Source organism: Vigna umbellata, chromosome 10 (assembly GCF_029865625.1).
Source record: "Vigna umbellata cultivar VRB3 chromosome 10, Vumbellata_1.0, whole genome shotgun sequence".
Taxonomy (NCBI): domain Eukaryota; kingdom Viridiplantae; phylum Streptophyta; class Magnoliopsida; order Fabales; family Fabaceae; genus Vigna; species Vigna umbellata.
In genome coordinates this window covers 12097078-12111115 of record NC_142174.1, presented here as the reverse complement: position 1 = coordinate 12111115, position 14038 = coordinate 12097078, and the positions used below count along the sequence as shown (strand labels likewise).

Genomic DNA, 14038 nt, shown 5'->3' with positions numbered 1-14038 from the left:
GGAAAAAAAAAAGTTAACAGTGAAATTTATTGTGCAAAAAATGAAGTTGACTAAAGTAAGTAATACCTGAAGTTGCTTTTATAAGCGTGTTGAATGTAAGATTACAAAGATACAAATGTTTGAGTTATGAGCATCAGTTGTTTGATGTTAATGTTAATCTTCTTTTTTTAAATAGGTGAGTTAAAATACATCTTCTAATGGAGAAATCAATACTTTTATTATTTTAAAGAATTAATTTATGGAAAGACGTGGCATCATATTATTCAAAAAGAAAGTGATATGCCTCGTGGCTATAGATGTTGTGGGTATGATGAATTGTGACGTCAACAAGACACGTGTCAATCAACAATGGCCTATGCATGGCATGCTAAGTAAAGGCTCACGTATCAGATGCTCACACTAAGACAAATTTTTATGACACGTAATTCATTAATTAATCATGCTATGCCAAGAAATTCAAATTACTCATCTTCCTTTGATTTGTCCCACAGAATCAGAAGGAAGAATGGTTATTTAGAATGATAGAAAAAATAAATAATGTTTTAAAAAATATGATTTCTTGCAAGAGTATTTTATTTAATAATTCTTTTAATTTTTTTTCAAAAAGTAATTATTTATTATTATTTTTAAGTTTGAAATCTTTAAGACATGACATATCTAAAATTATGCATTTCACTAAAATAATGAGTTATATATAAATCATATATTTGGTAATCATGACAAGTTGAAATGTTAAAAATTACTTTATCCAGAACGAGAAGAACATATAAATTTGAAAAAAAAAAATATGTAGACATATTCATAAGTCATTCTTTCCTGAATAATATATACACAGAGAGAGCAATTAATCATCACTCTAAACATCGAGGTGCTCTAATTGAGTTCGCGATACAAATAAATAAATTAATATATATATATATATATATATATATATATATATATATATATATATATATATATATATATGTATGTATGTATCTTTTTATTATTTTTTTATTGTAAACAAACATATAGTAAATTTCATCTATATAAATAAACTTTTTTTAATAAAACAACTTTTGAATAATATTTGTAAAAGACAACCAAGCAAAAACCCGTGTAACTTCCTTCTTTAATGAATGTCTGGTCTGTTGCCAAGGTCTATTATGTTTTATTGTATAATTGATTGTGAATGATAAAGTATTAAATACAAATAAAAGGATATTAATGACAAATAAACAAATAAAAATAATTTATACCTATGTATATATAAAGGGAATTGGTCTTTTTATATCCATGTTTTCTAATTTTATTTTCTAAATAAAAAACTAAGTTAAATTAATTACTTGATCATTTTTACTGTTTTTAAATTTTAACCATTTTAATTAAAAAATTTCCTACAAAATAAATAAACACCATTTACTATAAAATTATAAAGATTATTTATATTTAATTTTACAATCTATATCTATACCTATATAAAAAAATCATTTTTTCGTTTACACAATTTTTAAAAATCCTATCCTTGAAGTAATTATTATTTTAAATTAAAATAATTACATTTATATTTTTAATATATATTTAATTATTTTATAAATTAAAATCATTATTTTACTATTGTATCCTTTTAATAACTATATTTTTAATTTTAAATAATTATTTATAATAAAGAACTGTTTAATAAAAAATATACAAATTATTTATTTTCATAATTATTTTTAATAAAAATTATTGTATAATTTAATAAAAAATAAAAAACACATGCGTCTTACACATATTGCACTAGTACTAAATAATAGTAATAGTTATGAAATTAGCTATTTTAATTTATTCCATTTCTTTTATTTTGATTTTTTTTCTAAATTTACTAAAAAATGTTTTTTTTTTATAGATATTCCAATGTCATTATCTGTATACATGTATTTTTTTTAATTATAGCTTTAAAATACATTTCATAAAAAATTTAAAGTGCGGATAAATGAAATTTTTGATATTCCGTTTTTAAGGTAAACCTTTGAAATTATATTTTGCCATGTATATAGACGTTGTTAAAAATATAAAAATTAGTAGTCTTTAATATAATATATATATATATATATATATATATATATATATATATATATATATATATATATATATATATATATAATCAAAATTTTAAAATATGTTTAGAAATCTCAAGCTTTTCGTGAACAAAATTATATCATCAACCGGTTAAATTTAAAATAATTGTTGTAAGAATTGATGAATGTAGCATGTTAAAAAAAGTGATTGAATGTTATTATAAAAAGTGTTTTTTTATGTAGATATTATATATAAGATATAAGGTAGAATTATAATATATAATAAGATATAAATATTGTTTTACATATTGATTATAGGATTAATTTAAGTTTAAAATCCACTTTATAAGTCTAATATAATAATGAGATTTATCGATTAGGTCTACCATGTCACCAATTTAAATGTGTTAATATTTTACATAGATTGTAAACAAAATAAACTTACCATATAAAGTGAATGTGAACTCATTTATAATTTGATTTTATACGATTTGTTTTTCAAAAGAACTACTCTACCACTTCAAATATTAGGATGCAATACATGGGTTGAAATTTAAGAAACTGGACCAAATTCCTCTAAGATGCAAATTAATTTTGATTTATTGTTTGTTGATATATATTTAAAAAAGTATGCCGAACTGATTTTGATAATTAGTGATCATTTATATCTAATCGGTGAAATATACAAAAAGGAAAAAGTTTCCATAAGCACAGTGATACAGTGTCCCAAGCACCAATTATAATAATATTTAGGATCACGATATATTAATAATTTTTTAACCATAGATTATGTATCATTATTTTTTTATTGATATATATATATATATATATATATATATATATATATATATATATTTGAAAGGGACTCATAATAATTAGTAGTAAAAAAGTTGTTAAAATTATATTTTTCTAATATTTATTATAATTTGGAACAGAATACCAACCATTTACAGAGAGTTGCATATCACACATAACCTATTTTTTCTGAAATTAATATATATGAATATATGTTTGATAACAGTTATGTGAATTTGTATTAGCAGCTAAAAAAACGTTCCTCTTGAGATTGAGAAACAGAAAGCAGTAAATGAAAAAAAAAAGTTATTCCATAGGGGCAAGGTTTGCATGTTCGCTGCTGCTCTTTTCACTGTTCACGATCACACTTTGTTAGTTTTTGCCACCGAATAATGAATGTCACTGTTGGAATTTGTTGTGTTGACGCTTCACAAATCACAGCTCATATAAATACGCAGTATATGTATGTATATATATATATATATAGGTGTATATAAATATTATTAATTGAATAATAATAGACACATATGCAGAAGCATAACTTTTGGGTCGTGTGTGTCCTATTGGTGGAAGAATGCTTGTTACCTACTCCTTTTTAAGTTCCCAAATACCCCAAAACCAAACCAAACCAAACCGAACGAAACGTATCTCTGAGAGCATTGAGATGGAGCGCCACAAATGCAAGCTCTGTTCGAGAACATTCGCCAATGGCAGAGCCCTCGGTGGCCACATGAAGGCTCACTTAGCCACTCTTCCTCTTCCTCCCAAACCCCAACCTCTTCCTCAATCTATTAACACTTTCTCTTCCAATTCATCTTCACGTCAAGACATAGAAGAAGACCCTCATAATGAACAACAACAAAAGGCTCTCGTCAACTACGCCTTGCGAGAGAATCCCAAGAAATGTTTCAGGCTCGCAGATCCCGAGTTCGACTCCGGCGCCGTCGTGCAAGACAGGGAGAGCGAGACCGAGTCAAAGAACCCAACCCGCCGACGATCCAAGCGCCCACGCAGGCCCGCCAATTCCCAACCCAAGGCCCGGCCCAAACTCAGCTTCATGGAGTCCCCCGAGCCCGTGAGCTCCGTCTCCGACACTTCCCCCGAAGAAGACGTGGCCATGTGTCTCATGATGCTGTCCAGAGACCGTTGGAGCAAGAACACCCACGCTGCTGTCGACAACAACAACCCCGTGGAAGACGAAGAAGAGAGATCACCGGAAGAGATCAAGTTCAGAAGAGTTCGCCGGAAGCACCAGTGCCAGAGTTGCCAGAAGACGTTTCGATCTTCGCGCGCATTGGGCAGTCACCGAACCATTTGCGAAGGTTCGGGCAACGATAGTAAAATCTTCGAATGCCCCTTTTGTTCTAAGGTATTTGGGTCTGGTCAAGCTCTGGGTGGCCACAAGAGATCTCACATGGTACCTTCTTCCTCCTCCACTGCCAATGATTCCACCCGTCTCAAAGAAAGCTTCATAGATCTCAACTTCCCTGCTCCACCGGAAGAAGAAGACGACCTCAGCGTTGTTTCAGATGCCCAATTTGATGACTGATGAACTCATTACATGGGTAAAGTCTTCTCTTTTGGTATATTATTTTGATTTTTTTATAGTAGGTGAGAATTAATATTACATTGGGTTCATTGTTAGATCAAATGCTTTCGATGGTACAATGATAGCTCATAATTTATGTTTTCACCAACTGTCTGTTGTGCCTAACTCTGGAGTTATACATGCCACTGAATTGTGCTGGCTAACCATTAAAATCTGATCATCAACTAACATGACATTTAACACCAGTCTTAGCATTGTTCAAGGTCATGATGAGTTGCTAAGTAACACTGTTAAGTATCTGTATTGAGTTAGAAGTTGCAAAAGAAACCCAGTTGGGAGTGTTTTTTGGGATTTGGTTCATTGGTTGTGGACCAACAGCTTTGGGGTTTGAAAGTACTAAAGAGTTAAATTCCATTATTGTGCTCTGGTTCTGTTTCACCTGTCCTTCCAGATGAAAAAAATAATATAAATCATTTGGTTTTCTTGGTCATTGTCTTTTGGGTGAAATGGATTTGGAGAAGAAGAGTTAAATGACAGCAATGTAAACGCTGCAATATGTTTCCTTTACGTGAATCTGGAGTTAGTTGCGTGATGACCGGAAGGATATATTGGGGGAAAACAATTGCTCCTGTTATTTCTCTCTTCTTTTTAGTTCTTTTGGTTGGAAATAATAGCTATATTTTTGTTTTATTATCAAAGACTTAACTTCGTGGTTGAACAAAAACGAAGAATCCAAGGTACAGAGGGATGCCCCGCAGTTTACTGATTTTATCTAAGAAATAGTCAGATTAACAGAACAAGAGAATCATATGTATTTACAGTTAGAATACTTGCAGTAAGATTTTATTCCTGGGTTATTTTTTATCTATATATTTAGATTTAAAATGTTATTTAAAAGATTGAATTCAGTTTTTGGTAGATGAAGAACGAGTTGGTGTATATTTTTACTTTATGACAGTTAGAATGGAATAAAAAAAAAAAGCAGTGGGCTTTTGTTGATCATGTGATCTTGCTTCATAAAAACTTAACGAGAATAGTAACAGTGTTATTTGATATTTTGAGTGGAAAGTGGTAATGGTTTGTTACAGATGAATAAGAAGAGGTTTGAAGTTCAACTAATGAAAGATTGAAAAGATGTGTAGTTTGCCGTCACAAAACATCAAAAGGGAATCGACAAAATTTCCGTTACAAAAGTGTACTATGTTTTCATTATATCTCTTACAAAATGCTTATCGTCAAACCATATTAGATAAAAAATATTTCATTTTATTACTTTATGGGTTTATGTATCAAGATAAACAACTTCATTTTTAACTTGTAATAATATGACTCGTTTAAAAAGCTTGTAAAATTAAGTGTAAAATATTTCTTTTACAAAAATATTTTTTTTACAACCTAACAATTGATTAAGTTAAAACAGGATGATTTTGTTTGTGTGTTTTTTTAATAAAATAATCAGATTTTATTCTTTGTATGTTTGTCCAATCTACTTATTTTAAAAATAAGCCATTTTTTTAATGAATAAAAGTCTATCTACTTTTTAAATAATTTGTTGTTTAAAAAATATTTATTTAAGAAAAATTTAGTTAAAGTTTGACCAAGTTATAATATTTATTTAAATGCAACTTTATTTAATATCTGGGTTAAAAGTCGCAAAATTTCTAAAAGAAAAGTTCTTCACGCTTATCTTTATTTCATTAGAATTCCTTATTCATTTTTCATATTAAAAAATATTTATAGTTTATTTGAATGAGATAATTAAAAAAAAATGTATTTTTATGAATTTAAAATTGTATAGAGTAAAATGAGTTATTTGAATGAATAAATTAAAATTAAAGAATTTTAAGATAATACTTTAAATAATTAAAACAATAAAATTTAAAACTCACTTAAAAAAATTAAAATTTCTTACTTTCTCTATACATACATATACATTAAAGAAAATATTAATTATTATTTGAATATTCAAATTTAACTAATATTATTTTAAGTTTTTAAAATAGAATTTTATCTTAAAAGAAAATTTCAGTTATTTTATAAATAAATAAAATATGTTTTAATTTTGTTTTCAAATAAAAATTCAATTATTTGTTTAAAGAATTGTAAAGAATTCTCTTATCCAAACATAACATTAAGTATTATTTTCAGAGTCTGAGCAAATTTTACTGTCACGTTTTCAATTATTTTAGAATTTCATAACTTTTTTATCCATATGTTTTTGTTAATTTCTTGTTTTGATTCTTATAAAATTTTAATTATATATTAAATTTGATTTTTTTTCGCAGTTAATATATAAATTTGATTTTTTTTCACAGTTAATATATCACCCGTTTTATAGAAAATATTAGCATATTTATTTGGATAACATTTTTATATTTTATTGCTGAATCTTATTGTATGATTTAGTAATGAATAATTTTATTTCTAAAAAAAAATCATTTAGTGTTAAAAATTTGATATCATATTAAAAAACAAATTTAAGCTTTTTTTATGTATTTATCTGATATGCTTATTTTTAAAATAAGTAATTTTTTGTTATTTTAATATAATCAAATTCCATCTATTCCTTAAATAAGTGATTACTTAAAAAAGTCAGATTAAATTTAAAAATTTAGTGATGAAAGATGCAATTACAATTTATAAAAAACAAAATTGTACGAAAAAAAACGAATTTATTATTGTTTTAGCTAAAACAAGGATTTGACTCTTTACAGAATATTTATATATTGGTAGTATTAGTTAAAAAAAAGGCAGGCATAAACTAGGATAGAATAAAATATATAGTTAACAAAGATTAAATTTAATTACAATTACAGTTTTTAATAATAATAATAATAATAATAATAATAATAATATTGAATCTCACTGGCTAATATGGAGGCATTAAATCCAAAATTGAGTTTCAATAATTTAATTTACATATTTTCTTATCTTTTCTTGTGTTATATTAATTTTTATGTGAAAATTTGTTTGAATGTCATAATAAGAGATTGAATTATCTATGGTGGAAATTAAATTATTTAATTACGATAAAAAGATAAAATAATTATATATATATATATATATATATATATATATAATAATAATAATAATAATAATAATAATAATAATAATAATAATAATCTTATTTTTCTTGTCATTTGTGTTGTATTTTTATGTTTGTCATTCGGTTTGCATTTGCTCTTACAATATGGGAACTTTTGTGAGTACCTCTTGTATAGAGATCACCATTTGCACTAGTTTTTTCTTTTGTTTAGGATAATTATTTAGTTTTTTTTTCAACGTTTAGTTTATATTAATGTTTTAAATAAATTTCCCTTTACTTTTTTACTTCAAGAAGGACAAAATGTAAAATTTTATGTAAAACATTCATATATATATATATATATATATATATATATATATATATATATATATATATATATATATATATATATATATATATATATATATATTCATATGGTTAAACTTTTCTTTCTAAAATACTTTCATTTTAGTTTTAAATAAATAAAGTAAATATACTGAACTTGCAATATAAAAAAAGCCATCTTTTTAATAATAACTTCACAATGAACTATGGTTTTATTAAGATTAAAAATGGATTTAAAAAAAATCATCTTACTGAAACTAAAATTAAAATATTCTTAGGAATCTATAAACATTACTGTGCACTCGATTTTTCTTCAAATTTATATTGTAAATAGTGGTATCAGCATGGAAAAAGGAATAATTACAAATTAAGGTGGTTGCTAATAGTGTTATAAATTAAGTATATACAAAGAAAATAAAGTATTGTAAATAGTGGTATTAGCATGAAAAAGGAATAATTACAAATTAAGGTGGTTGCTAATAGTGTTATAAATTAAGTATATACAAAGAAAATAAATCTCCCATACATATCAAGAATAAGAAACGTAATATTTTGAGGGGAAAAAGATCATTGACAATGGCAGTGCAGTACATGGGCTATTCTGTTTCCATTTGTCATTTGTCAGGCCCAATCCAATAAGAATGTCTTAGGTTCCCTTGACAACTATGAAATGAAATTTTCTTTTTATTTCCTCAATAAACTTGGAACAAACAAAATTACTATAGACTAGCAAGAGGATTTCTTGGTTTTCAAAGTTGCCGAAGATTTTATCTTTAGAGGATATGATATGAAGCTTTGAACATACTGGAGAAGCATTGAAGCGTTCTATCAATGCTGATGCGGAGATTACTTCTCTGCAGATTCATTGAAACTTAAGAAAATGAGATATTCCTTACTGACGAAAATGGAATAATTATGACATTAAATTCATTAAAAGCAAACTAAAACAATAACTCTGAAAAGTTGCAATAATAAAAAAGTTAATTACTTTAACAAAATAAAACACTGATTACTTGTATTTGTACTGGGACATATCACCTACTTACCAACATCAACAACAGATAAGCCAATGATGTTTTTTGGGGGTAACTTTATTTACATATTTTCGAATTGTTTGCAAAAGATTGAAAAATGATTTGGATGGACGTTAGGTACAATTATATGAAGGCATTTTAGCTGACAGCAGCAATAAGCATGAGCAGGAGGATAGGCCAAAGAATCCTACAACCCGTAGTAGCTTACCACAACATAGCAGCGGGTGCTGGTTTTAGACAACATTTTCCATGTAGTAAAGATTCAAAGAGAACTTTGTGTGAGACTGGCTTGTCTGCAAGAAAAGGCTAATGGCTGACATTGCAAGGTGAAACAACATTAAATGTTGAAGTTCTGTTAGTCCAACACGTACCAACAAAGATTTCAGTCTCTTAGAACATGGCCTTGTTTGATCAGGAACGCTTATTAAGGCCATGAAAAAAACGGTGTTTTCTCCTCTTCGAATGCCTCCGTGATTGTTTTGTCATGACAAAGGGTGCAAATTGAACCTATACAGGAATAAATTACCATTAAATTACACTGTTAAAGATATCATCCAATTAGTGGACAAGGGATGAAAAGCAAAGGAATTTTTGTAAATAACTTTCAACAAAGAAATAACAATACAAAATAACAAAAAGAGCTGCATAAACAGAAACTTCTTGTAGTCAAATTCTACATTGATAAAAAGAATGGGTAGGACAAACTAAGCAAATATTTCTATATGAAATGGCATGCACCAAAAACTAACATAATGCAAAAAAGTAGGATGCAAGGAAACCGTATCATTTTTCACACAAAAAAAAGGTTATCAAAGCTTTTCTTAAGACTGATTTGAACATAAACATAATGAGAATCAGCATAATAAAAAAATGCAACAGAAAGAACGAGTCTTTTAAGGATATGTAATACTTAAATTCATATATTGGAAAAAGAAAATATAAAGAAGTTAGGAGAGAAGAGATACAAAATAAATTTGAACACAGAATAATGCAAAGAACATACCTGAGAATTATTTCGTACACCAAAATTTTGGAGTGCATCATTATCATCTAGGAGCTTGTTGTTATGGTATGACAAACAATAATTTGCCCATACATGTTTCCTGCAAATGCATAAGTTTTTTAAATAGAGGGACACAAAATCAGGATTTCCTAAGATGAACTTTTGCAATCTAATCAAGTATTACACCATTGTTAACAAAATTACTCACAATGACTAAAGCGATATTGCTATGAGCAATAACTTCTGGAATACAGTAAAGAAGTTCACTAACTATTTTTATCATTTTGAGAAAGGAGAAATGATTGTGGACTAGAGAGAAAAGGAAGACTGTAACTCACCAAGAAATGTGGCGGTGACCCATGCCAGATTGTTCCATGTCATTTACCTTCCTCTTGATGGCAAGTTTCAAATCCTTGACTGTTGCTGAATTCATCACGATCACGTCTTATACCACCAAAATAACTAGTTAATCAGAAATTTAAACACGTCATTTAAAATTTTCAAAACATATTAGTAATGTGAATATTACCAAGAGTAGACCCATCCAATTTCAAGACAGAAATGCGCATGGCACTACCCAATTCAAGGCTAATGAGAGTGTCAACATCTGCCAAAGTTGGGTTCTTGGGAACATCAGAAAGTATAGGGTCATCTAGCAAGTTTGTCAGCAACGAGTTCAGCCTTGCCTTCTTTATGCTGCTCTTGTTATATTCTTCCATTTATCTTCTCTCAAGCTTCCCTAAGGAACTATCTTTCTGGTCAGCCTGCATATAATTGAGGGAACACACTAGTCCTTTAAATACATGTATTCAAATCCAGCAATACATATTCTGTTTGACCTAGACATAGTAAAATGAATATCCTTTATTACCAAATAAATCTGGCTACAAATTATTTAAAAAAAAACACCAGCATAATGCAACAACACATCAACCTTTCCTCCAAATTGAATCGAAAGAATAGTTTCTCAGTCTCTCCATTTCTTGAATTATATCATGAAAAATAATTACTACAAACACACAGGTTATTTGAAGAGTACCAATTATTCTAAGTACACAACTTCAAATGGTGTTCAGGATATTCTTTCTTATTTACCCAGAACAATAAAGGATAATATGATATCACTGAACGCCAAAATCCACATGGGTTTTGTTAGGAAGCTAAAAGCTACACTGCTCTAAAATATCTCAAACTGCCATTAAAGCTATGAAGAAGCTAAAAGATAAATATTGATCTTTTTCATTCCTTCCTCTTTGTAAAGAGAAATACACTTTTATAACCCAAAATATACCAATTGAATAATAATAACCTATAAATATCATCATCTAACAAATTTTGGAATTAGTTTGCAGTGCCGTACATGTTGAGATAACGTACCTTCTTTTTAAATTATTATTTTTTCAGAAATAGACTTCAACTTCCTTGTTATAAGTCTTTCTAGTTGGTTTTGGTTTAGTCTCCCATTTTTTTTCTCCTTTATTTTATAGATTGGGCAGCAGCAGATGATTTTTGCTAATTGTGGCATCAACATAGTTAGGATGTCAATTAACACTATGATGCTTTAGCACTACAATTCTATTAAAAAAATATTATAACTACGAGAAAGCTAAGAAATATCCAGTATAAAAAAGGGGTTAAATAGTTTATTTAGGAAAGCTTATCACATTCAGTCATATCAATTTGGCTGTGTCCAACTTGCTTAGAGACATGCAAGTCAATCATTTCACTCCTTAATCGCTCAACCTCATCCCATCTCTCAGCTTCAGCATAAATGTTAGATAACAACACATAATCTCCGTCTGATAGACTTTTCAATTTGGCAAGTTGTAGGAATGACACCTTAGCCAGCTCCATGTTCCCTTGTGTCCTACAAGCACCCAGCAACGTTCTCCATAAAATGGATCTATTTTGGAAAGGAGAAGTCCTGATCATCTGATGTGCCTCTTCCAGCAAACCAAATCTACTAAAAAGATCAATCATGCAACCATAATGCTTGATTTCGGGCACAATTTTATACTTCACCATATGATCAAAATACCATCTTGCTTTATCTACCCAACCCTTATGACTACAAGCAATCAAAACACCAATAAATGTTACTCGATTCGGCCTAACAGTACCAAGCCCGCATTCCATCTCTGAAAACAACGTCAGAGCTTCCTCACAGTAACCGTGGACAGCCAAACCAACAATCATAGCATTCCAACAACTCGTAGTTTTTATCCCCATCCCTCTAAATACCTCCCAAGCTGAACTCAAATTTCCACATTTAGAATACATATTCAGAAGGGCGTTTCCCAAATACCCTTCAATCTTATGCTCAGACGCTTTGAGAGACTCGTGTATTTTGCTTCCCATTTCTAGTGCACCAGTTTCGGCACAGGCACCCAGAACTGAAATAAACGTCACTTCGGTGGGTCTTATTTTAGCGTTTTGCATCTCAGAAAACAGTGTCAACGCTCCTGCATAATCCTTAACGGACACAAAACCAGCAATCATAGAATTCCAGGACACAACATCCCTCTCGGGCATAACTTGGAACACCCTTCTTGCACCCTCAATATCACCTGACCTGATGTACCTTCCAATGACAGTGTTCCATGAAACAACATTCTTGAGTGGCATTGATTCAAGAAGGTAATCAGCTGACTTAGAATTGTTGACACGATGGTATGCCGATATCATGATATTCCAAGAAACCAAACTTCTGTTACTGATTTCATCAAACAAGTGTTGGGCAACATGGACCAATCCACATTGAGAGTACATATAGAGCAAAGAGTTCTGAATTGAGGGGTCTTGATCAAACCCCAGTTTGATAACAGTACAGTGAACTTCACCCCCTTTGGAAACAATAGTGATCTCATCGCACTCACCAAATTCTTGGACAAACTTGTATGCTCTAGAGCAAGCCTTGAGCACAAAGTTGTAGGTGAAATGGTCAGATACAACATCTGAGGTCTGCATGTGGCTGTATATGTATAGAGCTTGAAGAGGGAAGGAAGACTTGGCAAAGGCTCGAATCATAGTGTTGCAAAGGAAGGAGTTGTTCATAGAAGTTTGTAGGAAGAGGGAATGAGCATGGGAGAGGTCTCCCGTAGGAGAAAGTGCGGAGAAGAATATTAACCTATCAATGAAAGGAGTATGGGTTTGAAAGCCTGCTTTGGTGATAATGGCTTGGACTTGTGTCAGTTCCAACATGGAACAGAGGTGCTCAAGCACATACCTTATGCGTGAATATGTTCCTAACATTCGTGCTGTGTCTCGCTGTCACTACAAGTATTCATATAAATAAACTATAAGTATTCATATGAAAATTGAGTGGTATTTATATGAAAAAAAAAAGATTCTATAAACAAGACCGAGCATCGTCAAGGTTGAGGATGTGGAAAGCTGAAAATCCAAATTACTATGGATTTGAACTAGATATGAGAAATAATATAGCAGAGGCTTCAGTTATATGAGAAATATCGATCATAATTCTCGGGTTTTTACTCTAATTATAGGGTTACTCCATTATCTACCATGTAACAGATGATATCAAATTCCACCTTGTTAAAAATTCTCAAACTTTTTACCACATTGGTGCAAAAATCTTAAGGCAGAGAAATTACCAGGCAATGCAAGTTCAAAGGCTTTCGTTGTAGAGCATCAATGTGATTGATTGCTAAAGCCCAACCCAAAAGCACTGATTTCCTTCCAGCATGAAGGAGCAATAATATTAAAATTGTATACGAAAAATCTGGCTTGATGTTTGATAAGCTAGCAATAGAACCGTTCACACAACATGATAAAAAAACATAAAACAAAAAGGAAAACAAAGATAAATCAAATAAGAAAGTAGTCACATATTCTTCAAGCCTCAACCTCACTTCTCAGACGAGTTGGGACACCTCTTCTTGCCAAATCCCACCACTACAACAACATAAACCGAACCCCTCGTCAGAGACCGCACAATTATCCATCTTCTACTTTCGTAACACACTTCATATCACTCAATAGTACGAAATGGGAATTGAAGCGAAAATTAGGGTTTGAGAAAATACCGGCGGTGACGAATCGGCGATTGTACTGCATCCTCTCGTGGGCGCGTCCACGAGGCTTCTTCTTTTTGTCCTGCTTAGCTACTTTGGGGTTTGGCCTCTGACTTTGCCGGCACGTGCAAGTGATCCGTGAACCTTACCTGCAAATTGCGTTATGTGTGATTCGTTGTGCACGAGAAAGAAACACAATCATACCTCATTT

At 30.0% G+C, this 14038-nt stretch overlaps 3 protein-coding genes and 1 pseudogene across 11 annotated transcripts; 1 reads left to right on the top strand and 3 right to left on the bottom strand.

The window, feature by feature from the left end:
• Window positions 1-3390: 3390 nt before the first annotated feature.
• Window positions 3391-4534, top strand: LOC124839764 (zinc finger protein ZAT9-like). Its single transcript, XM_047315679.2, has one exon. It carries the CDS (start codon window positions 3412-3414, stop codon window positions 4384-4386), a length of 975 nt encoding a protein of 324 aa, XP_047171635.1. The 5' UTR covers window positions 3391-3411; the 3' UTR covers window positions 4387-4534.
• Window positions 4535-8171: 3637 nt separating this feature from the next.
• Window positions 8172-13549, bottom strand: LOC124839733 (Ubiquitin-like superfamily protein). 7 transcript variants are annotated; one of them, XR_015782716.1, is made up of 7 exons: window positions 13408-13549; window positions 10323-10557; window positions 10132-10237; window positions 9794-9893; window positions 9162-9297; window positions 8999-9083; window positions 8172-8610 (listed from the first exon to the last, which is right to left on the bottom strand). XR_015782716.1 is itself a non-coding variant. In XM_047315637.2 (6 exons), exons 2-5 carry the CDS (start codon window positions 10510-10512, stop codon window positions 9202-9204), a joined length of 492 nt encoding a protein of 163 aa, XP_047171593.1. In that variant the 5' UTR covers window positions 10513-10557; window positions 13408-13549; the 3' UTR covers window positions 8720-9083; window positions 9162-9201. The 7 variants fall into 7 exon arrangements, 5 of the variants coding, with proteins under 5 accessions (XP_047171593.1, XP_087957180.1, XP_087957179.1 ...); XR_015782715.1 differs by having other exon boundaries at window positions 8999-9297; XM_047315637.2 differs by lacking the exon at window positions 8172-8610 and having other exon boundaries at window positions 8720-9083.
• Window positions 10564-13481, bottom strand: LOC124839736 (pentatricopeptide repeat-containing protein At5g15300-like). 2 transcript variants are annotated; one of them, XM_088101052.1, is made up of 3 exons: window positions 13408-13481; window positions 13020-13066; window positions 10564-12920 (listed from the first exon to the last, which is right to left on the bottom strand). In XM_088101052.1, the coding sequence occupies exons 2-3, from the start codon at window positions 13043-13045 to the stop codon at window positions 11441-11443; spliced, it is 1506 nt and encodes a 501-aa protein (XP_087957178.1). In that variant the 5' UTR covers window positions 13046-13066; window positions 13408-13481; the 3' UTR covers window positions 10564-11440. The 2 variants fall into 2 exon arrangements, with proteins under 2 accessions (XP_087957178.1, XP_047171599.1); XM_047315643.2 differs by lacking the exon at window positions 13408-13481 and having other exon boundaries at window positions 10564-13045.
• On the bottom strand, window positions 13521-14025 carry LOC124839753 (small ribosomal subunit protein eS30z/eS30y/eS30x pseudogene; annotated as a pseudogene). Its single transcript, XR_015782717.1, has 2 exons — window positions 13840-14025; window positions 13521-13708 (listed from the first exon to the last, which is right to left on the bottom strand). The product of XR_015782717.1 is annotated as a small ribosomal subunit protein eS30z/eS30y/eS30x pseudogene (transcript).
• Between the last annotated feature and the right edge of the window lie 13 nt (window positions 14026-14038).